The 25509-nt window shown below is 42.2% G+C and overlaps 1 protein-coding gene across 8 annotated transcripts; it reads right to left on the bottom strand.

Moving 5' to 3' along the window:
* Positions 1 to 960: 960 nt before the first annotated feature.
* Positions 961 to 23852, bottom strand: PANX2 (pannexin 2). 8 transcript variants are annotated; one of them, XM_039726921.1, is made up of 6 exons: positions 23711 to 23852; positions 23139 to 23429; positions 13356 to 13477; positions 12791 to 12935; positions 4658 to 6162; positions 961 to 2782 (listed from the first exon to the last, which is right to left on the bottom strand). In XM_039726921.1, exons 5-6 carry the CDS (start codon positions 6141 to 6143, stop codon positions 2421 to 2423), a joined length of 1848 nt encoding a protein of 615 aa, XP_039582855.1. In that variant the 5' UTR covers positions 6144 to 6162; positions 12791 to 12935; positions 13356 to 13477; positions 23139 to 23429; positions 23711 to 23852; the 3' UTR covers positions 961 to 2420. The 8 variants fall into 8 exon arrangements, 7 of the variants coding, with proteins under 7 accessions (XP_039582855.1, XP_039582860.1, XP_039582854.1 ...); XM_039726926.1 differs by lacking the exon at positions 23711 to 23852 and having other exon boundaries at positions 4658 to 6109; positions 12883 to 12935; positions 23139 to 23420; XM_039726925.1 differs by lacking the exons at positions 12791 to 12935; positions 13356 to 13477 and adding an exon at positions 3626 to 3699 and having other exon boundaries at positions 2652 to 2782; positions 4658 to 6109.
* Between the last annotated feature and the right edge of the window lie 1657 nt (positions 23853 to 25509).

Here is a 25509-nt window from a genome sequence, read left to right as displayed (position 1 = left end):
GGTATTGAGCTGTTCAGGCCAAAGAGGCCATGCAGCTGGGCACAACTGAGGTAAGGTAAGGAGGAATGGTGGCTTTCCATTATGTAAATTACAGGTCCTGCATACTGCTTATCATAAAATCCCCATTGTATGTAATGATGTGTGATGGGCTGAACTTTGCTTGGATGGGCAGGTTGAGCTCAGCTATTGTTTCCCTCATAACGCGGGACTGATGTCTTAAACAAAGCACTTTTATGCCAGATTAGGTAAAAGGCTGTTAAGAAGCCTGTCCTGCAGAGATGAGGTAATGCTTTTCATCATACCAATTTCCTGTCCCCCAAGAAGGCTGACAGCACAGAACTCCCTCCCAGGGCAGGTGTTGGGCACTCACAGAAAGGCCTGAAGCTATTCCTCCCTAAGGAGGCACAGCTGGCACAGTTAGAAACAGGGCCAGAGAAGCAATCATGTCACTGGAAGGGGCCACAAACCATCAAAAGACCCTCAAAGAAAACCCCTCCCAGGGGGAAGTACTGGGGGATTAAGCCTGAATGTATATAAGCTGTCAAACTCTTTGCTGTGTGGGTGCTGGCCCCAACAGAACAAGGCTGCCATGCTGACTCCAACCATGGACATCAAAATTGCAACAATCAAGTCTTTTTGCAGATCCACGGGTGGTGGCATCTTTCCTCCCCATTATCTACTCTTGTCCTTTCCTTCTCTTTCTTTCTTCTCCTAATATCTTTTCTTTGTCATCTTTTTATAATTGCATAGAGAAGAAACAAAGTGGCTACATACCTCCTTTCCAATGCAACCAATTTGTTTTAAAATAAACTTGCCTCAAAAATGTACACTGGTAATTCAGTGTCATTTTACTCTAATCCGCCCCAAGGGATCTATTGACAAGAACTTCAGTTACCCTGCTTTAGAGGTTGTTTGTATCACTAAGCTAGGAAGTAGTACACATTAAAATATTCAGAATAATAGGCATTTATTTTCAGTACTATTTTCATTAAATATTGGTATAATATATCCATGTCTGAGGTAATAAATTAAAAATAAACTCAAGATTTCAGTCCCATATTTGTGCTGCATATTTTTTTTCTACCATTATACATCATTTTGAAGCAAACACACACAGTCTGTAATTCTGAATGCAGCTAGGAATATTGTTTTGCACAGTCACTTTTTGTTTCACTATAATTTTGCTGAGAATGGTTATTGCATGATACACTTTTAATAGACGTTTTAGTTATTATACTAGAGTTTTCTATTAGATCACACATATCGTAATTATAGGAAGATGGGCATGAAGATGTGCTTTGAGCCAAGGATGGCAAATACTGAATCAGTGATAGCACATACTGCAGCATTATTGTCTGCCTTCACTAGAGCCCAGATCCAGCAAAGCCATTTCAGTGTGTGCTTAGTTTTAGACATGAGTCATTTCAGTGTCATCCATGGCCTTAATTTTTGCTGAATCAAGGACTAGCCAAATCTGTAGAACTGAATTAATAGACTTCTTTAACTGTGTGTTAAAACTGTTTGAAAACAGGTTTGCTGGTTTCACATTTTGTAAGATATTTTGTAATGACCTCTGTAAGTTTGTTCATATCAGTGAAGCACCCATGAAAGTTTCTAACCTGGTTCATAAATACACTATGAAAAAATAAGCAGCTACAATGACTCTCTTCTACACATTTTGTTAAAAGTAACACCTGGTTTGAAAAGTTATTAAAGTAATTTTTTTCCATGGTAAAATATATTTAAAAAAATAAACTCTTAATTTAATCATCTTCCATCAAACATATAAGCATGTTAAAGGGCGGGGCATAATTCAGGTATTTTCATTTATAAATGCAAGAGATTGAGTGTGTCAATCTTTTGCACTTAAATGCTGGTGGTAGTAAGGCCCTTTCAGCTAAGTCTTCATCAAGCCCAACATCAGTGAGCTAAATAAACAAACAAACACAAATTTTGCTTGCATATAACTTTTTCATAATCCTGAATTAAAAACAAAAAAATCCTCCCTGCTTAGAAAAGAACTCTTATTTAACTTCTGCCATTAAAAAGTATACCTCACTTCCATGTTAAGTTTAATCAGTGATTCTGAATGCAAAGGATTTAAACACTCACTAAAATTGCTGTGGCATGCCATTAGACTCTTAATGTTCATAAATTGTGCTAATTCCCATTTAAATCAGGAAGCTATAGTTTAGAGTTAGAGCTAATGGTTGTCTTAGTGTTAAAGGTCTATTTCCACCAGATTTTCTTCATCCTATTTTGCAAATGACTGACAGTGCCTATGACGTGATCCTGAAGAACCGTTTGGTGTTATTACCAGAAGCTATAGTCCGTGAGAAAACTCTCCATGCTCATGCAGTGAGTTGCATTGCTGGGGGACCACGGCCAGCGCTGCCGTGCTGCAGGGCCCGGCCCGGCCCTCAGTACTCCACCGAGCTCACCATGGCCATGGGCTCGTCAAACGTCGCCAGCCTGATCTGCTTCGGGGTGGGGATGGAGAGCATCTCCCCGGGGTCGCTCGGCGAGTGAATCCCATTGTCCATCATGTTGGACACCTCCTCCTCATGGTCCTCGTACAGCGTGTTGATGTGCAGCAAAGGGTGGGCCGGGTTGCAGCTCAGTGCGGGTGTGGGCTCTGCCTTGACCTGGTTCAAAGCCATACTGGTGGCAGCAGCAGTGGTGGCTATATGGTTGTGGTTACACGTGACAAAAGCCGCAGCGGCAGGCACAGTTCTGCATGTCTCGGATGAGTACAGGATCTCTTTTGCAGGATGAGGGGTGTCTACAAGAGAACAAAACAGACAGATAAAGGACAGGTAGTCTCTCACCATTCCAGTCCATCAGCGAGGAGCGTCCTGAGCCAATAAAAGTCATTGGCAGTCTCGCCACTGATTTCAGTGGGATCAGAAGAGGATCCCAAACGGAATATTCTTGGGACCCTTTGAGAAATCCAAAGAGGACTGTTTGAAAACAACAGGGTTGTAAGCTCAGGGAAACAGGACAAACAAGAAGTGGGGTTTCTAAATCTCACTCTTTTTTATGCATGCTCATGCTTCCTTATGTGAATGGTATTTTTGTAAAATGAAGGAAAAAAAAACTCAACAACTGAAAAGTATATTTATCCCCCTCCTAGTCTGGCCAGTGTTTTTTAAACAGTATGATTTAATGTTTTGCCAAATGCAATGAGTATTGAAATCCACAGGATGGAATACAAAAGGCATTGATATTTTCAATGGGAAAAAACAGTGGTTACACATTGTAAGCCACTTGTCTTTAGAAAGAACTCAGCAATTCTTCATAAACTGAAGTCTCTTTCCAGAATTTATAAGTCTGCCTTACCTGATGGACTGCAATGTAGGTCTAACTCAAAAACAAAGTTGAAAATTTTTAATGTGAATAGGGAGTCACAGAGCCCCAAAACTCCAGTAATTATTTTTTGCCCTTAAAATATTCAAGCACTAATTTAGATTAAGGTAATTGAACCAGAAAACCCCAGCAGTTTTGAGGAGTTGAAATCAGAGCAGGTGACTGGATAAAGAATGCTGTAGAACAGCTCACATGCATATTGGGGAGTTGCAGGACTCTAAGGAGCATAGGGATTTGGAAGTGACAGAAACTTTTATACCTCAAATCACTTCTTTGCTGGGCAGTGGGGTGACGGTAGAGGTCAGTCTGTCGAAGCCCAGAGGGAGGTCTTAGCTTGTAATGAGATGAGAGCCATTGCTTTAAGTACGTACAGATTTTTCTGTAACTTCAACTGCATAGTGCTTCTTTCTTATGTCAGTAGCTTACAAAAATAAACAAGAAGATATCTGTCTATCAGTTTATTTACTGATCTATCACTTTTTGTAATGTTCAAATGGCTTTCCTCATCATCCTAGCTCATAGCAACTACTGATATATTTGAAACACTCCCTTGAGTTAAGAAAGGGACAGGCTTTACAAGACCACCAGGGAACTGAGGCACAGAAAGAGCATCTCCTGTGAGGCCACATGGGAAGGGAATGGCAGAAATTCTGAATCCCTGACCAGCACCAACACTTCAGAGCATCCATCCTCTGGTCCACATAAGACACAGGGCAGTTTAAAGTGTGTGTGAAGAACAATGTCAACAAGCTGAGTTTTGATTTTCTAAGTGACAAACATATGACAACCCCTGAGAGTTGGTAGTCTAAGAGATCTTTTTTCCACAGGCAGCTTTAACTACCATTAGTAGTCGCCCACACGCCCCTAAGGGGCTATTACTGCTCAGGTCATGTACCATGGCAGTTTCCATACCACTTGAAAATAAGGCAGGTTTGAAACGTGCCAGGTGCTGGTGGAGCAGGAAGGGTATCATGGAAGCCAAACGCTCCTCATTTCCTTGGCAAGGCATGATCACATTTGTAGTTGTGAAAACCTGCTTACATTTGAAACATGACCCACACCAACAGCCTGCAGCCTGTTTTGTACAGCTCTACCTGTAATAATCCTTACCCTCCATACAGTTGTTAAAGAGAGAGAACCTGTATTTCTGAGACCTGCAAATCTTGAGATTACTAGCTATCTCCAAATCTAGCAAGGTAGGTCTAACAGTTTCAATAAACTCTGAGTTCCTTAAGATTGCTATGTAAATTATGGCCTGTGGAGGTGGTATGGGCATTATGGCATACTGTACCTTTGAGAGAGGAGGTAACATGCACTACAACATTCTCTTCCTGATTTATAAATCCACCCTCTTGGCTTTTTGACGTAGGCATCGAGGGGATGGCTTGAACCTCTGGCTTGGGTTTTTTGCTACTGAGTATATATGGATGAACATCCAAGGAAAAGTGCCGTGTGTGCTTTTTTTCACTGCTTGTGCTTGGGATGGCGTTTGGCTCGCTCTTGTGAGCGGACGATTGCTGTGAGGTTTTTGCAGCAGACTCCAGCAAAGGAGCTATAAGGCTGTCTGTCGCTGTTTTTCTCCGCACAGGCTTCGGTTTGTCAGGCTTGTGGTTCTCAACCTTCATAATGGCTAACTGCTCCTTGAATGGCTGCGGAAGGGGATTGGTAGTCGGGATCCATTTCATCTTCTTCCTCGGCCTCTTAATGATGAGCTGTTCATTAGCATCAATGTCTGCTGGATCAACGCTGGGGTCTATGGTCTGAATCCCTGAATCACGCATGGTCGGAGTGGCATCGTGGTTGGACTGGGCCAGTGCCGCGAGCAGCTGGCGCACCACGTTGTCGTACATCAGATCGCTTTCATTTGTAATAAAATCCAGACGGTTCAGTGATTTTATGTGGTCCCTATTTTCATTACAAAACATGGCCAAAATATTAATATCACAAAACTGGGACTTCTGCCACTGTTTCTTGGTCTTTATTCCTACTTTGTTCAGTTTATCAAATATGAAGTTAGACTTGCGAAATATGAAGAGGTGAATCAAGTTGATGAGGATTATCAAGTTCATGAAGCAGAGGAGAACGATATCTACACCAGCAATAATCCGCTGGAGCTGGACAGAAGGCAGTTTACAGTTCACTCTGATGTGCAATTTGGAGCTGCTTGTTTTGTCTGGAGGCTCACCTAGTGCACATGTAAATTCATTTTGCTTCTGTGTAGCATAGTAGGTGGACAAATATGTGATTGGTATGATGCTTAAAAAGATGATGAACAGATGTCTTGCAAGATAAAGCTTAGCTAAAAAGTTACTTCGTCCTCTTCTTTCCAGATATTTCTCAAACAAATTCTGCTCAGGGCTTTTCTCCTTCTCTGCATTCTCAATGATTTCTCTTTTCTCTCTCTCTGTTATCCCTGGGCCTTTGGACTGAATCTGTTTCTCTATTTTTGGTGCCCGCCCTTCAGCTGCACGGTGGTAGCAGTTATCGATCTCCTGAAGCAAAAAATTAAGCTCTGAAGTCAGTCGAGTGGAGGCCAGAAATTCCCAGCCCAGAGCTGGAATGTACATTATCCCAGCAAAAGCCAGCAGTGCATAAGGTAGGAACTTATGCTCAAACAAGGAGGGCCAGTGGCTGGCATCAACTCCTGGCAAGGCATCTTTTAATTCTGTCCAACAATATCCTCTGGCATACAAGGCTTGATCGCGGGTGAAGTTGTGTGGTGTGTAACAGTATATTGGCTCCTCTGTATAACAGAGAGAAAAGTCACTGCTGTGCATTTAACCTACAAAAGGGGCTCTGGAAAATAAACATTTCAAATTATATCAATTTTATTTTACTGTATCTTCACATGACCATTAAGCCCTCCACATCTTAGCCAGCTCAGTCTGCACACACATCCTCACAAACCCTACAGCAAAACTATTTACCTAAAGGTTTTAGAATGAGCCTGAGTTAGAAATGTCAGCAAGAAATACATATTTTGGTTTAATGACCTCTCTGAAAACAACATCCTAAGCAACTGTGATGTGAACTCTGTAAAGCTAAAAGACCTAATATTCACTACAAAGCCAGCAGCTGAGGATGTTCCATGCTAATGCTGAAAATGGGTTGAAATTTAAGGTACATCCCAGCTAAGTATTCTTCCATATAGAAAAAAGTTAGACATAGCTTAAGACAATGCTTTTAATAATTATTAACAAAGTCAACTCATTTGATATGATAGGAAAAAATGAAACTTGAGACATACAAGGATTTAGTCAACTGTATCCCTCTCAGCAAATATTCTTGAATAAAAGTGTGACTGATCAGGATAGAATCTGGTGTGTTAACTATTTATTCTACATTTGTAATTGTAACTTTGGGATTTTTACACAATGTGTAATTAAATGCAAATTGCCCTCAGACAGTATTATGGAAAAACAAATACTGTGGATCAAGAAAAAAGTCAGACAAAGTAATAGGAGAGAAAGTATAGCAAGTATTATTAAATTCACAGTGATGCAATTTTTCTCTCAGGACAGTCATATTCTGCTGGAGGACAGAAGGGTTTGTCAAAGGAAATTACCACATACTTGTCTATTTTAACACTCCTTCTAAACATTCGTATTTTACCATCATCATCAGAATGTTGAGATAAAGGTCCTAACCCAGTAGATAAATTATACATGATCCTTTTTTTCCCTAGCAATACATGAGAGAGAAAAACTTGTGAAAGCTAAAGCAGCATCAATTCCCCAAAGAACAATGGCCATTATGAAGACATCTTATTCAAAGAGGAAGACCATGTCTTCATGTTTGACAGGTAGAACAAAGAGAATATATTTTACAGTGTTCTGCTACACCTTTAAAAAACTTCCCAGAATGACAGCCATAGGAGCAGGCATGCTCTCTTGACTCGAGAATCGCTCAAGAACATCAAGCCTGCTCTGGCTCTGAATGTAGTCTACAATTCAGATCAAGAACAGCTCCCTGGAAAAGCACGGTGGCACTGTTCTCTTTATGATAAAAATGAAAACAGAAAATATCATATTGATAACAATAAATAGAATATTAAAAATTAATAGACAGGCAACTCCCCGTGATCTTTCTGGCTTAAAAAATTACTCCTTACTTGACCAGTTACTTTTCACATGTGAGCAAAGCAGAAGTTAGTTCTTTGGAGAGGAGGTATAAACCTCTTCTGTGACCTAGAGAGAATTAATACTACCAACTTAAACAGAGTTGACAGAGTAAACGCTGCTACTCAAGACAGCATGGAAAGTGAGTACCCCCTGCAAATATTTTAATATAATTTTTGAAGACTATTTTAAAATTAACTAACTTCAGTCTCAGAGAATAGTTTAAAGCACTTCCATTTAGACTATTTTTATGTACTTGCAGATATATGTAATAAGAAAATTGCTCATTGACTCCCCTGATTTCGTAATTACACAGCCTCCCAAACCTACCCATGAAGGGATGCATACAAAAAGCTTAATCTCCAACTATCAAAGAGTTATTGTAGAATTCCCTAGGAGGCCAAGCAGAATCCTGTACAAATATGTTCCCATGGGGTAAAAAAAGGCAAAGCAGAATGCTATGTTTCTCATAAGCAGAATTTTTTTTAAATTTGGTATCCCTAAGCCCAGTAGAACTTTCCATTATGAAACCAAGTTTTCTGTGGCAGACATGAGTTCATTTCTTCTAGGTCTCAACATCACAAATACTTGGGAAAACAGCAGCAAGTATTCCCACAAATCAGCCATAAGGATTATTTTTTGATTCCTGCATCAGTTACTACTATCCAATAAACTGATTACTTCTTTCTGTTGTCTTCACTGAGACACAAAAGCTAGAGTGACTACAACAACAATCAAATATATTTTTCCTTTATAAATTAAAAAAAATAAATATTTTACATTTGCATTTACATTGAGCAGATCACTGATAGACTAACCGCACTCCATCCATTGCCACTGCTGTGGTGAAAAAAGTCTAAAGAGCTTCAGAAGTCCAGCTTGGACTGACCAGCTGCATTACAGGCTACAAAATGAGGCTGTCCCAAACAGTGGAAAAAGCAAACATCACTTGAGAGGAATTTGTTTTCTTTTCCTCTGTTAAACTTGTTTTTATCTGACCCAATTTTCTGTGAGGTTGTAAAAGATCTCTAATTTATCTGGCCAGCTGAGCATGGTGTCCCACTCTTACTCAATGTTTTGTACCTGGTTGCCACTAGTCTAGTATTTTCTTTGCATATTTGCAAAATTGGCATGATTTTCATTGTATAATATGTAAATCCCAAGACCCTTCAGACAAAAACAAATCCTCTGTGGAGCCAATGGGACTTCTGATAACTGATTGAAGTGAGAGCAGTGGGGTTCCAACACTATTTTATTCAAATAGTATTTTCTAATATAGAATCATAGAATCACAGACTGGTTTGGATTGGAAGGGATCTTAGAGATCATCTAGTCCCATCCCCCCTGCCATGGGCAGGGACAACTTCCATTAGACCAGGCTACTCAAAACCCCATCCAGCCTTGCCTTGAGCACTTCCAGGGATGGGACTGCCACAACCTCTCTTAGCATTATCTTTGAGCTATATTTACTGTCAGAGAATGCCATAAATTTTGGTGAAGTTATTCCACAGGGATATTTAGCTTAACCCTCTCATCACAGGACTTGACTAACAAAGCATTGCATCAAACCTGGAAGCTCCTTCCCCTAGAAAATGGTCCAGACAACTGAGAAGAGAGGAATTCCCTTCTGAAGTGACTCAAAGCAAAAGACTCATTTAGCTGTTGCCTGGACAAAGAACTTGTCTCTCTGCACTGACAAGAGGCTACCAAGCAGGATCCGCACCAGGTTTTGAGTTAGCTTTTGTAAATGTTACTTCTTAGACAGTGGCAGCATTCAACCTGGCATTTAACAAACACCCTGAAAGTGTTTGATCCAGGTATAGTAGGGTATGAGATTGCTTCTTCTCTACTGCAGCCTGTGTCCATCATTAATTAAGGAAAAAGAAAAGCACCATATCAATAATCTTGTTATGAAAGTTGGCAGTGATGTATAGCTGGACATTAACATACAGATCTGATGAGGATACCAGAGGAACAAGTTGTTCTCACACATAACTCACTTAGCTTGAGGCTTCTGCTTAATGCAGTTTCAAGAAGACACAGCAGATTTTTCTATTTGTTTGTTTTACAATGTTCTCCTGATAGGTAAGAAGCATTAAAAAAAGGTTGCAATGGTGTTAAAATCATAGCTCTGATGTTGGATCATGCAATATACAAAATGCATTTGCTTTCAACTTTATATTCATAAATATAGAAAGTTTCTACTGATACTCTTCTTTCATCCTGAAAATTCTTACACAGTTTGTGAAGGTCCTTTTTCATATAGCCATTCCAGCCACCATGGAACAGGTTTTTCTTGAGACGCCACAATTTAACTGCGTATGTCAATGAAGTAAAGTGTTGTAAAGAAAATTTTTTAAAGCTTGAGGAGCATTAATATGGCGTGGATTGGTCATCCTCTCAATGTTATCTAATCTAAAGCCCATAAAAATAATCTGTCTCTCTGCTCCTTGAAAGATGTATTCCTAGTAATTACTACATTGAAAAAAAAAAAAAAAAGGCTTTGATGGTGATATGTGATAGTTTTTTTATATTAACTTAAGCCTAAACTTAAGTGCATGCTAACAAACTTCATTTCCCTTTTTTCAATATGTCAGATGTTTTCAACAATTGTACATAAATGCATTTTATCCTGCTCACTATGCACCTAAGTAGCTTCTAGAAATCCACAGAACTGTCCTGTAGGATAAGGTATGAGAGAGATCTGACTGCATTTTTCAGATATGCAATCAAGATGAAATAAACAACACAGAATTACTTAGTTGCATAATATAACTGATTGTGTTATGCCACTTGAGAAATTAAAATCCCTTGGCAGAGAAGTTTTTTCACATGTTCCATTCTGCAACAACTCACCCCAACCCATCATTTTAAGCATTTCTGAAAGGGAGAGAAGTGACTTGAGGGAGGTCCTGTGGTACTGAAGTCATACCTCAGGGGAATGGAAGCTCATGGCTGCAGAAGACACTCAAGGTAGGGAGAGGGATAAAGGAAGGGGTTGTGCCCCAAAAAAAACTCTTTAGAAAGAATCCAGACAGTATGGAAAGGAGTGAAGTCAAAGCACTGAAGCCAGGAGCTGTCAAGTCTGCTGCTGTAAGAAAAGGCTTGGAGAAATGCCTGTGGGCTTCCTGCAGGCACACGCTCCCACTCCTACTGCTCCCAATGTAAGGTCAGCCACCTCCTGTTCCCCAGCCTCCACATACTGCAATATACATTCAACTGTCCTCTTTGAGAGGCCCTGAATTAAACACCATTTTCTCAGGCTGCAAGTGTTAGGCATGAAAATATGTTATAAAAATAAAACTGCTACATTTCAAACTGGAGTTATGATACTCCAGGTTCTGGATTCCTCAGGAAAGGGGCCTGAAAGAATGCTGAGGTTTGGGGTTGGAACCCTTGTAAAACTTTCCACTACAGAAATGAATCTCAGATGTGGAAATGGAGTTAACAGAGGAAAAATCTGATGACTGCTGTTCCTAGACCATTTCCTGAAATTATACCCCAATGCAAAATCATAGAAATGCTGAGTCCCACATCCCACTCAAAGCAGAGTCAGGCCTGATTTCAGACCAGCTTAATTAGGGGTTTGTCAGTCTGAAAACCTTCAAAGACAGAAGCTACTCAACCTGTCTCTGCATCTTGCTCAGGCAGGGACAATGCTTGATTGTCCTCCAAGTGAATTTTCATCTTCTAGGTCATGTCCAGCAAGAATGGCTGATCCATGCAGCAGTACTTTTTTTAATTTTTGAGAAACAGCCATTTCTGAATGCAATGGCCAGTTGCATTAAGAACACATCCAGTACAATACAGCTAGAAGGCTGTCACAGACATACACGTGGCTGGAGCTCAGGCCTCAGCATTGCATCTCAACAGAGGGAAGAGATGCCAAAAGTACGGCTCAAGGAGGCTGTGGGAGAGGCGTGTGTGCATTTATTTGCCCATCTATAACAAGAAACACTTTGCAAGAAATATGGCCTAAAATGGCACTGTCAAGAAGATATGGTGCAACTGTAGATGTGCATCACCCTCCATTGTCTATTCAAAGTTAAGATTTTACAAGTCTTCCTGGGAAAGCGTGTGAATTGCATCTAACACACTCACCACTTAAAAATAAAGGTAACAGTGACAATCTCTTAGCATTCACTGCTATAAAAAGTCAGACCTGCTCCTGAAAATACTTAAGCAACTGCAGGCACTGGGCATTTCCCTTAAGTAAATGTGATTACTAACAGTGCATAAAATCTAGCATATGCATCTCTCTTTGAAGAAATGATGATGTAGTTATAAAGCTTTTAAAATGTCATTATGAGCAAAAGTTATTTAAAAAAAGGTGGACAACACATTTAGAGTGCTTTGGTAGGCATTGTAAAAAAAAAAAATTAATAATAAACAGTATATACTCCTATATAACAGGGCAAATGATTTTTTATACCTACTGCATTACCAGTGGAATAAAGTATATTTGCCAAAATATAAACCATGATAACAAATTGTATATGCTTCCTGTGACCTCCAGCTTTTAGAATTTACTCTAGGAGAAGAAATCACACTTCATTAATCTTCCCACTGAAATGCATTATTAGCACTCCAATGTAATAATTGAGTAAAGCAAAAGAAACAGTAAAATTTTCTAGCAGACAGAAAAAATGAAACAGTTTTGAGAAAATATAATAAAAAAATGTAAAAAAATTATGAAAATTCTTGCAAGGAAAGAATTCAATTCAAGGCAAAGGTAAGTATGCCTCTTGTGTGAAGACTTCTTCAAGGATCTAGTTAACATTCAGTGTGACTGCCAGTACCCCACACAGGGTGTGGGCAGCAGAACTGGTGATGAGGTGCTGCTGAACAGGCTGGATGTCCCAGCCTCTGGACAAGTGCCTAAACACTCTAGCTGGAGACCCAAGCTAAGGATCAGGTAGGTATATTGATAACTACACTTACTGAGTTAAATATACTGCAGACTCATGCTAGCCTAGTGCTTCCTAGCAACTGGCATTCTGCCCTCTTGTAGAGAGCTCTAAATCATCCTCACTCCTGTGCCCAGCCTGCCTGTGAAGATAAGCTGGCAATCCAGGCAAGATCTCTGAAGCACTCCTTGTGCAGTCCCCTCCACTTGTCTCCCAGGAGAAATTCAACATTTGGGTAGAATCTCTGAATCTCCCTGCCCATCACTTCCCAGTACACACACTTCTAATAGACAAAATAAATCAGAAACTCCCTGAATTCAGTGATAAATGCCAGTATTTAACAAGGGTATTCCTTATCATACTGCTTTGTGGCACATACATGTAAGCAATCTGACATACATGTCTTATTCATCTTGGATACTAAAAGGATTGCACAAGAAAGCAGGTAGCAAACTGTTTATTTTTAGAAACAGAAATAATTTATTTAGTACTTCTTCAGCAATTTTTAAATGGAAAAGAAGAAATGTCCTGGATCCTCTTCTCTCTGGAAAAAACGAATAAAGAACATTTATGTTACTGAGGTTAAAAATGTAGTCTAAGAAAGTAAAACATTATCTAAACAGTATACATGTCTTCCATCCCCATCACACAGTCCACAAGGAATACCTAATTCTGCTTCGAATAATTTTAACTTATGCTAGCTAATTAACTGTCAACAAAAGGAAAAACTCACTTAATTTAACTAGTTTATTTCAACGATTTTATTTAAAGGATATTTAAAGTTAGAAATTAGTACAGGGTAAGGATGGATCCCTGAAATTCATTTTGTGTGTCATACAGTCCTATTTAACTCACTGAGTTTACTTATATGAATGAGAAAACATCCATCAAACTAAGCCTCAACTTAGCAAGCTAATTATTAAGAATTACTAGTTTTACTGAAATAAAAAGGCAGTACCTTTACCTTTCTTAGGGAATATTCTTTCCAGTCTGAATACAGGTTGCATGCCCATGAAGTCTTCCTAAGGTACAAATTTCTCCATGATCAGCAAAGCCTTTTTTGCCCAATCTCTGAAACCACTTGTCCTGTTTAAGAAAAAAATCTTGAAAAGAAAGTCCCTAAAAAAATGAGACAGGAAACCACTGCTGCTATTAGGTTTTATTGGCCTATGTTCTGTAAGGATTAGTCATAAAGAGTGAGATGTAGATAAGCAATTTCAAAGATTGATTGGCAGTGGCTCACCCACAAGGGTAACTGAAGTGCAAGGGTAGCAGCAGGTCTCCCTGTATTTCCAATTTGGGTCTTTTTGCCTTGCAGGACTGCTGCTTGAACTGCATATATTTTGGATCTGTAGAATCAATGAATTAACAATGCACTTTCCTAGTGTATATATGAATTTACAGAACCATATTCCCAGTACGTAATAGACTCTGTCTCTTCTAAAAGTAGCTGGTGTGCTCACCCTTACTGGAAATCTGAGGCTCCAGGTTTTGTACACCTCCCCAGGTTAGCCAGGAAAAAGACACCTACTCATGCTTGTCTGGTGTGTTGGAAATAGCCCCTGTTATGAGGAAGGTGCAGAAACACTTGGATGAAATCCCTTAGGCTGCTCCTATAGAGGAATGTGTCCTCACTCATGAGCTGCTCTCTACCATGTGGTGGTAAAGTCACTGAAAAGAGAGCTTATTTATATGACTGACTATTGGTGCCAAGATTTGAGGGAAGGTTAGATCTGAATTTAAAGAAATGTATTAATCTAAATATAATTAACAAAATTCAGCCATGCAGTCAGTCCTACAAAAGAGATCTGAATAACATTTACCACTAAATTTAGTGCTTGCATGAGGAGGTGAGTGGAATTTCAGTGATGTCCAGATCTTCTGCATAGGAGAGGTAGTAAGGCGTGAAAATAATATTTTAATGTTTTGCAGAGGTCAAAAATTGCCTGTTAGAGATGGAACCCCAAAGAACTACGTGCACTCAGACAGTATGATAATGCGGACGCAGAGGTCAAAAATTGCCTGTTAGAGATGGAACCCCAAAGCAACTACATACACTCAGACAGTATGATAATGTGGAGTGCAGTAACACCTAAAGTAAACTGCAAGAATAAATGCTGAAATGAAATGGATCATGAGAATCCAGTGAAACCGGTGATACGTGAACAATGGTGGCATCTTAAATCAAGGGTCAACTACAAAATACAACCACAGGAAGCAACAGGAAACAGTATGTTTGTTCTACTGCATTACTATTATTTAATGACTAGAAATTAAAATGATGGCTTGTATTAAATACCTTTTGGCATAAACACAGCACCCGGAAAAGTTCATATCGAAAAAGAAGAAAAGGACCAACAGTTAGCTCACTGGGTAATAACATTATTTTAATAACATAGTGTTTAGAGGGCAGAGATGGCTGGTCTACTGCTCTTGGAAAACTGGTTTCTCCATGTGTAGAGAAATTGGGTTTTGTGAAGTATCAGAACTGTTTTGATTCATCCCAGAAGAGACAGAACAATCCACCACCCGAGGCTCCCAAGGGCTCTGCCACTTCCAGGGTAGAGGCCTCCTGACCTTCTGAAGAAAACATGGCTCTCACAGAAGATAAGGTACCTCAACCTCAAAATGTGAAATAATTACCTCATCATAAAACTAAAATTAAACTAAAACTCCAGAAATAGTCTCTGAGCTGCAAAACCACACATCTCAGCACCTGACTGCAGCACTAAAATTAAACTAAAACTCCAGAAATAGTCTCTCAGCTGCAAAAACCACACCACACATCTCAGCACCTGACTGCAGCAGTACTCCATGGACTTTGAGCCTGCATGACAGGCTTGGTGCCACTAAAGAAAAGCACACAGTCCCCAGAGCTCGCTAACTGTGCTTGCTATCACAGCAAACAGCTGCACTTCCCCATTCAAATGCAAGAGTATAACACATGCCAGGGACAAAATCCCCAATGATGCAAATATGTGTCCTGATTCCAATGGTTTTCTTAGAATAAATCCTGTATAATGTGAGAAAGAAGGAATCTACAAGAATTATGCCGGTCTACTGTTAAATCATTCAGCTTTTGTAATTAAACATATACATGTACTGAGGGTGTCCACTGCAGCTATTTTTAATACTGAGAGGACCCAAGGAACTCAGTGATGATGCAGATTCTTCCTGAAGACTTTTACAGATGTAAGAAACCACACAAGCTGAAATTTCCTCTACGTCATGGATGCATGATTTCTATCTAGTTTGGAGACAACAAAGAGCCTCAAATACTTCAGGATAGCTTTGAAAAACAGTCTCGACCTTATTCTTCATTTATTCATAAGGTTTCCTTTTGTCAAAGGTGAATAAATTAAGTAACTCTTAAAGAAAATTATTTTTGACCATCTGTTCAAGTCTGTTGGTTATCTGAAAGCATGTAGTAAGCCAAAATTCATCTGTATTTTGGACCTCTTCCCACATATGACATTTGAAAAAATGAAGGGGTTAATAATGCAAACAGGACATTAAAGACATGACTAAAAAATGATGATGTATGTGCGTTGATGAAGTCTGAGAAATGGAATTTATGACAGAAAAAATATCTGCAGTCATTAGGAACTGCAGTGGGGTGATGCATGGCTCATGCATTTCCTCAAGAATACCGTTCTATTCCCCATTCACCTGTGTAATTGCAAACCTTTAAATGATCAAAACTCACAGAGTCCCAGCTAGTGTATCTTGTGCACACATCGAGTTTGTGTGAGTGTAAAGGGCCCTCATCCTTTGGGAAAAATGCCATCAGCAATGCGAACAGCCAGGAGGCAGACTGCAGCCAGCCTGTGGGTGCTTGCATCATTTCAGCCCTTTTTAAAAATACGTGCTAAGAAAGCACTTAAGTGGTACTGTTACACTCCCTAGATTCTCTTTTCTCTGCTAATATCACCTCAGAACAATTTCTGCACCGGTGTCATCAGTTTGTCATACACTAAACAATCTGGCTCTGTACTCTTAGCACTAACAAAGTCACTTGGGAAAATGCCATCTTCACTTTCTTCAAGTGCAGTTGGAGAGAAAAAATGGAAAGATCAAAAGCCATCTATTAGGTAAGTTACCTAAATAAGCATTTGTAATTATCCTGACACAATTCGAAACAAATACAAATTAGAAAAGTGACCAGAAATACAAAATAAAACTCCGTCTCATAATATAAAAATCTGACATATTCTATTTCAAACATACCGTAGGGTGAAAAGTGGAAAAGACATTGAACTCATGCATATACTGTATCACACAGTAATGTAAGCATTGCTTCTGCAAATCATTGCAAATCAGAAAATATAACATAAAACCTTGAAGTGATACTTCAGTCACTAAATATTGTTTCCTTCCATTGCTTTCTTATGAAAATTTTCTAGCAGAAGGATGGTAGGTAGAGGGCTGAACTACACAAGTGTTAAGAAACACAGAAATACAGTATTTTTGAGCAACCTCTTTTGTATTTTGCAGGCACTGTTTTAAGAACCTAGTATGAAAACCAATGCTAAAGCTTGGCTTTTGACTGAAGTATAAAAACCAACTGGATGAATGCTTTGCTTTATTTTAATAAAGTACCGGCATTTAACAGCTTGGGTGGGAAAAGCAAACATGCTGCAATATGGAAAGAATAATTCACTGTGAATAGAAAGCATGAGGCACTGTACTAGAGGGATATGACTTAGCAATCCCATTACAACATCAGTTTGGAAACCAAAATATTTCAATATTGTGAAGATAACACAACAAAACCAGCAATGTAATCTCCTTTGGGATGCACCACTCTCTGGTCCCTTACAGAGAGAACTTCCCGCAGACATTATTGATGGGGTTGCTTCTCAACCCAGCACAACCCTGGAATATTTAAACCAGTCACTAAAAACATGAAGTGATACAAAAGAACTAAGCAGCACATCATGAAAGCCAAGTGTCTCTCAATCTACTGGATTACAGAAGAGTGTTCTGAAGTTCAGCAAATGCCATGAGACACTCAACACCAAAGGCTGGCACCTGCTGCTGTGGCACCACTGCCAGCCACGGAGGAGAGGATACAGCACATGCTGACCCAGCAGCATCCTACTTGTGGCTGCAGCTTGTGTACTGATGCCATGGCAAAACCAGGGAGAGAGAAGGATAAAAAACATGGAATATCAAACAGACCCACCTCAAACTGGCAGTCTAATACCCCACATTCTGTGCATTTTGGAAAGGAAGTGAAAATGGAAAGGCTGATGGAATGATCTTGTTTCTCTATATCCATACCATTCCAGACTGACCATGCCTTGACAAGAGACACTGAAACTTTATAACTAAAAAAAAATTATAAACTGAAAACCAACACAGACTACAGCTGGACTAAGACTATGTACCTTAAATCCCTACCTTCTAAAATTTAATTAAATTTGGTGTATTACCTTTCTTTCACTAAATATTAACCTAAGGCTGACTTAGGTTAACAAGGAAACACTTCCAATAAAAAGAATCCCTAAACCTTTATCATAGGAAAGGGAACAACCCAGGAGGCTTTAATGCAGTTAAAATGGAAAGACAAATGTGACTACCAATACTAACAGACATAAAATTTGCTTCACCACGAGGCAGTACCTGGTATAGTCACCTATTCATACAGTGGGACAGCACAGTACTATCAAATCTGAATTCTCTGCTCATACTGGTTGTATTTTACTTCTAGTTTGCACAGGAATAACTAACTGGTAGGAAATAAAAAGCTCGGTGTGAGAAATCAAACTTCCAGAGAGTCAAATACAAGCATGGATCTCTGCAAAGCACTGCATACACATCTGCATGAGTGCTCCAGAAGATGCATAAGACTGTATAGAGTGTGATGGGGGTTATGTCGCTGTTCTGACAGAATTTCAAACACATTTGCTCTCATATTTAAATAAAAAATTTAGTTGTTATCTTTAAAGCAGTAATTTTCACACAAAAACAGATCAAGCCAAAGTTCCCTTGGAACCACCCACTGCACACACTGTTACCTCAACAAGGACACTGCTATTGGAGAGACATCCTTTAGCCTATGCTACCTTCTGAGAGCTCTCTGACTCCAGGAAGCCAGAAAACTCATAGTTAAATACAGATTCCATCCACTAGGTGAGAGAAAAATGCCTCAAAAACTTTCTTTATTATCCTCAAGGTCATCATACATGGGCCTCTAAATAGAGGATATGCTAGTTTTATACGAAGTCCATCCATGGTTGAGTTTTAGAAAGGGAAACAATATTCATTCTTCTTTTGTGAGTGCTGATGTGGGCTTCCTTTGTGTTGGGCAGCTGAACATAGCTCCTAGATGACTTTATGATGATCTTACGCTCAGTAAAAATATGGCTCATAGATTTATTTTAATTAACTTTCTAGGGGTGTCCTTTCTGGAATCACACTGGTTTGATCGAAAAACAAAGGAGAATTAGGAGACTCAGAAATGGCACAGTAGGATGTTAGCTACATGGCTTTCTTTCCACCTGTGAAAAAGCTTTAGGAAGTGGGAATCAATGCAAGAAACGTATCTTACTTCAGCCATCATAGTGAACTCTTGTCCCCATTGAAATCAATGGTCAAGCTCTTACTGCCTCCTTTGCAGCCTGAATTTAACTTTCAGGAGCACATCCTAGCAGAGTGTCTGCCCTTTGCCTTCCTCCTGCAGAGAGCCCAATTTCACCCCAAATGCACTGCCACCTAGTAGTGACGTATGGAAACAAAACCTTATCTCCCAGTACATTTTAGCTACGTTACAGATTCATTTACAGAGCAAAAGAACACCAAGGATGACAACCCCTCCTCCCACCTCGAGCCAGACTGTGAGGACACCAAGCATCCAGGGCTGCACAACATGGAGTGTGGCCAGCAGGTCCAGAGCCTCCACTCTGTTCTCATGGGACTGCACATGCAGAACTGCACCCAGCTCTGGAACCCTCTGCTAAGGAAACATCTGCCCAGGTGATACCAGAGGGACCACGAAAATGATCAGAGGGATGGAGAACTTCTGTGACAGGCTGAGAGAACTGGCATTGGAAAAGCCTGGAAAAGAGAAGATTCCAGGAAGACCTAACAGGCCTTGCAGTACTTAAAGGAGGCTTTTGAGAATGATGGGGACAGACTTCCAGCAGGGCCTGTATCTCAGGACAATGGTTTTAAACTGGAAAAGGGTAGCTTTAGATTGAACACAAGGAAGAAATTCTTTATTGTGAGGGTGGTGAGGCACTGGAACAGACTGTCCAGAGAAACTGTGGATGTCCCATCTCTTCAAGGCACTATTCAAGGCCAGGCTGGAGAGGGCTTTGAGTAGCCTGGTTTAATGGAAGGCATCCATATCCATGGCAGGGAGTTGGACATATGATCTCCACAGCACCTTCCGACCCAAACTGTTCTTTGACTTTATGATACATATAATAGAAGAAAAGCACAATATCTAACTTAAAGTCTTTTGTAACACATTAAGTTCAGATGAATTGTGATTTTTTCATAATATTGGCATAGAATCTGCTACATAATTAGGTCTTGCCTCTTATGCTACCAAAACAGTAATTTGCCATTAAATTTCTCAAAAGAAATTTAAAGATCAGAACACTCAAACTCAAGGGCAAACAAATCACTTACATGAAGAGCACATGCATTTACCAAAACAATGACTTTGCCCATGGCACTAAAACAACATAATTAACTAGGTAGCTTTATCTCCAGTCACAGGCAAAATAGAGCATACAATAATATATACTACAGTCATAATGACCTTTAAGGTTGTCAATTACAATCTTTTAAGTAAACACCATGTTCTTTCTTTGTCCTCTGATGAAGGGCTGAACTTTGCTTTCATATGTGCTTCCTTGCAGCCTCTGGCCCCAGCAGACTTCCTGCTGCTTGGGGACTCCCAGGCTTCCCAGGATGATGGGGTGCCCCCTGCACACCCCCAGGGCAGGACACCCACCCTGCCTGACCAATTCTCACTAGGCTTGTTGGACAGACTGTACAGCTGGTCTTGACTTTCAGCTACACTTTGCACACACATAAACTAGATAAGAGGCTCTGATTTCTTCTACCCACTGATCGTGAGGGTTCTTCCAATCCTCAGAAAAAAAGTTTTGAGAAACCACTGCTTTTAGACAGCAACATTTTCATGTCTCGAGTGCACACACCATTGTTCCAAAAGCTTTACCAATACTGATTAAGTAAGATGGTATAGACCCCAGAAAAGGGGGCTTTTTTCAGTTTAGTGGCATGATGGTATCTTCACATAGCTTGCACTGGGTATCATTAACAGAAATGAGAAATAAGGGCAAGTATCAGAAAAGCACTCAAGGGCCCAAAGCAAAGTTTGGGAAGCTATTATGATATGATATTCACAACCAAAAGGCAGTAGGTACCTTACATCAGCAAAGTTTGTACTTGCATAGCTACTATTTAAATTGCACAGAAGAAGCAGTATCCAAAGCAAACAAAGTTAGATTTTTTTTCAAGGTTGGTGACAGTGTATGGGTGAAACAACACAAACTGTAAAATCAGTAGTAAGCATGAATCCAGTTGAACTATTGTTATTACCAGGGTCAGTATCTCTGGACATGCATGACTTAGGAAAGAAGTCTGAGTAAATACTGTTTCATTAAAAGAGCAACGTCTGATTAAGATCACATTAAAATTAATGTAAGTTTTGCTCTTGAACTCTGTGGAAGCAGAATTGAATTCACTAACCTGGAACTCTTTCACTTAAGCTTAAAAATTATCTATTTAGTTTTATTAGATCCTTAGACTTTTTCAATTACATTCTGTTGCATAATTTTTTCATTTTCTCCTATTATTTTTCTAACTGCAGACCATCTGAAGAAACATGACATCATATGAGAGAAAAATCTTATCCCATGTTTTCGCAGAGATGTAAGGGTGTTTTATGTGTTACCTTATAAAGTTTTGTCCCGGCAGGACACAATAGGCAACTGCTCTCTATCTTACTGGGTCAAATCAACATACACAGCCCATAAGTAGACATAAGTGACACTGCTTTTAGTCCTTCTGAAAAACAAATCTGGAACACAAGTGTGAGCCCAGATAATAGTCTTCCACAGCACAAAATAAACTCAACAACAGAAGCATAGGCAGATGTGAGTAAATTCAACAGATCCTCTTTCTCCTGTATGTGGGACTACAGTTTAGCTTTGCAGAGAGACATCCACTGTATAAATCTGAATCTCAGACTTGATACTGCTCTACCATCTGCAGCCTCAGATGACTTCTTCATATGGAGCAAGCTACTGCTGTCTGACCAAGCACTGAGGCATCAAGGGGCTTCTGGTAGGAATCTTGCCCTATGTCAAGGAACACATGTGAAGGGGACATGACCTTGCCCGCATCCAAGGCTGTCTTTAGGCCTACTGAGGCTCAAATCTGTACACCTCACACAGTATGAAAGTATATATGTAAGCATGCACTCTCGTGAGCTGCTGTAGGATTGCCTTTTTATTAGCTTAATCCTCTGCAGAGGAAGCGATCACAAAACTTTTGCACCCCACAGAGGATCCTCTAAGGTCACCTTGAAACCTGTCTTTCAGTTGCTATGAAGAGCCAGTGTTCATGTACCATGCAAACATGGCTTCTCCAAGATACCTCCAGAACAGCATCCAAAAGATGAGGTTCTTATTAACTGTGGTTGAAGATCTTGAGCTATAAAACTATTTTTTAAAAAACTGAGGTGGATTGAAAAAGTTTTAACTATGATTAAGAAAAATCTCCAGACACCATTTGTAAGCAGTTATACTTCCAGATGATTTAACTTCACCTCATAATGAAAACAAGTGTTAAGGACTGGAAGTCAATCCCAAAGCAGCATGCAAAGCAAGAGCCTGATTCTGGTTTAAGCTGGTTAAGTACAGCCAATTCTCAGCAATTTACAAGCTACAGACTGCCAGGTCAGTCCTGCATATTAAAGCACCAATAATTTCCCATGGATTTTCAGGAGCTTCAAGGGACATTAAAAGCAGTCATGCACTGGCAGCTACACTCATCAAGCCTATAATCCACACAGCAAAACAATGTTTACACATCTAGTGGCCCAAAAGGTGTCCTAACAGTTTACTGGATCAGTAATTTTCAAGGCTCACCAAAACCTCACCTTCTGAGACTGGTGGTGATGGGCATTCAAACCAGGCTTTTTAAACTGTTACCAGTTTACGCAAGATGACCCTCAGCAGACACAGATACCAGTGATTTCCACTGTCACAATCCAGCAAAGCACACTGCACGGGGCTCCATACATAGTATCAGTCTCCATGAAAGCATCAGCCTCTCCCTGGTAGACCACTTAACACGCTGTAGACGCCTGAAGTAACACCAGGACAATGCCTGACATCAGCCAGGTCCAGTCAGGACCTGCCCAGGATCTGCCTCAAGCATTAACCCGCCCTGTCACCGCCGCCAGCTCTCACCTGCTGCTGGGCAGCACCAGCACCTCCCCACGCCTCGCCTGCCGGCCAAGGCAAGAGCCAGCAGCTGTCCCCGTTAGGGACCGGCCTGGACGGCGACACCCCTGCCCTGCCCAGCGCGGCGACAGCCCTGTCCTGCCCGCCGCGACGGGCAGTGCCGGCTCCTGAGCACAGGTGGCTCTGAGGCAGCGGCCACTGCCGCTGTCCCCTCCCGCCAGGGCGGGGAATGGCTGACATCTCCCAGCACCTGTTTGGCATGCACCGGGACACGACCCTGCCCGTCCTGCCGCCCTTACCGGCAAAGTTCTTGGTGAAGACGAGGGTGACGAGGAGGATGGGGATGAGGACGGTCCCGATGGTGACCACGCGGTCGAAGGGCAGCTCCAGCTTCAGCTGGAGCAGCAGAGCGGCCAGCGCGCCCGCCTTGTCATCCTGCTGCCCCGGCAGGATGAGCTCCTTCAGCTTCTCGCCCGCCAGCAGCGCCGTGGCCATGTCGGGGTGGTTATCGATGATGTGTTGCATAAGCAGCGGCGGCGGGCGGCCTCACGCCGCCGGGCTTCCCCGGGGACGGGCGGCGCCCGCCCGGCCTGCGGGGACAACACCGACAGCGGTGACGGCGGGGCCGCGCTGCCGCCCCGCCGGCCCCGCACCCCGCCGGCCCGGGCAGCGCCGCAGCCTCCCGCTCCCGCAGCCGTGCGGAGCCTGCCGCGAGAGGCGGGCGGCGACACGAGATGCCCGGTGACAGCTGTGCCACTGAGCGCTGCCTCCGCTCCGAACCCGTGCTGTGCAACAGCGGCGCAGCAGCCATGCAAGCCGGCAGACCGGAGCCGCCTCCCGAAGCGCTGCAGACAAGGAAGGGGGCATTTACCTGGCAACTTCGGTTCCCTCGGCTCCCGGGGGATGGTGAGCAAAACCGATGGCCGGCACAGCAGAGCGGAAGCCGAAAATACACTTACGCTGGACCTTCCTGCCGAAAAATGGTCCCTGCACCACGACGAGTAATGAAATCGCTCCGGGCTCGGAGCGGGAGGTGGCTGATGTGCTGATGCACGTTACGGCAGCGGGCGGCTGGCGCTCGCATGGAAGTGCCCGCCTGCACCGAGCAGCGACAGCGTGCCGAGCAGTTCAAGAAGGGGCTCGCAGCCGTGGGGAGGAGGAGGCGGCAAGAGCAGCCCGGAAAGAACTGCGGGAACGCAGAGGTCCTTTAAGGCATGCCAGCGAGCAGCTGGAGCCTGCGGAGCGGGGCGCGGCCGCGGCAGGGCGGCCGGGAGCGGCGCGGCCGCAGCAGCCGGTGCGGCACAGCCCATGCGCACCGGCCCCGGGAGGGTCTCGGGCCCGGCCCGGGGACACCGGCGGCACCGGCACCGGGAGGGTCTCGGGCCCGGCCCGGGGACACCGGCGGCACCGGTACGGGCGGTCCCGGCAGGACGGGCCGCGGGCTCCCTCCCTTCTCCTTCCCGGAGCCCGCACAGGGCAGCTCAGGCCCGGGTACGCGGGAGCTCCGCGGCTGAGGGATGGAGAGAGTAGCGATGAGGGAGAGGGAAATCCCTCACCCAAGCGGGCCCTGAAGGGCTTGGATCTGCGGGCACGTCGGGATTTCAGTGCTGCCAATATAAAGCCCTTACTGATGCTGTCTTTTTAAAGCACTTGTGGGGTCGGCCACACCTGGTGAAGCAGCCTAGGAGCAGAGGACTTGCTGAGCATGCAGAGGGCAGCTTTCACCCACAGCCTCATGGTGTCGAGACCTGGGTCTTACAGAGATGGCCAGACTTTGCTGTCCTTCTCTGGAACAGGCTGGGAATGGAGCACAGATTGACACTCTGGGAAAAAGCTACACCACACAGCACCAAAGGAGGCCATATGTGCTGCATCATAGCCTGCAGCAATGGTGCTCAGACAAAAGCTCCAGGTCACAGATCCTGCTTCTTGTTTGTGGACTTTATTTTTAGCAGTACTTAGATAACAACCAGAGATAAACATAAACAAATATTGCTGACATTTCTCTCAAAGATTTGCAGCTGTCATGTGCAACTCACAAGAGTAAGGCAGGGATTTTTATCTTTGCCTTGAAATTTTCATTTCCCTGGTCACTGTAAACAGTATGATGGTTGTGTTTATTACTCAAGTTTAAATATTGGGTGCAAGCTTTAAATAATACTTCTTGGCAGGGGTCCTTCCATCCAGGCAGGGAGATAATGAGCAAGGCAAGCGGGATGTCCTGATAGTGATTGAGCAAGGATCCCAGGCAGCAGACACAAAGCTGTCAGTGCCACATGCTCCTGAAGAGTACTGAAGATCAGAAGGCAATAGACCCTGAACCTGAACCTGTAACCATCACTCATTTCATTTTCCCTGCTTCTAACCCTCCATGGGCTCTGCCTCTGTTGGTCTTCTGTAAGGACTGACATGCAGTACCTACCTCATAGGCAGAAGACAGGGAGGAGAAGTACCCTTTTCTTACCTCCTTGTCCAGGTACAGTGGGTACTTGTGATGTAGTGCAGCAGAGAGGGCTTGGTCACCAGCTGTACCCCAGCAAGGCAAGGTGCTCCTGGCAGAGCAGTGAGGTGTGGTGAACTTGGGAACAAGTACAGCCTGTGTTGTTCCCACAGCTGAGGAAAAGTGGGGACAGTTTCTGAGTCAGGCTTCAAGCCTCAATAGTCCTACCT

This window comes from Passer montanus, unplaced genomic scaffold (genome assembly GCF_014805655.1).
Source record: "Passer montanus isolate IOZ18808 unplaced genomic scaffold, ASM1480565v1 scaffold6, whole genome shotgun sequence".
Classification (NCBI taxonomy): Eukaryota; Metazoa; Chordata; class Aves; order Passeriformes; family Passeridae; genus Passer; species Passer montanus.
This window is presented reverse-complemented; position numbering and strand designations above follow the sequence as displayed.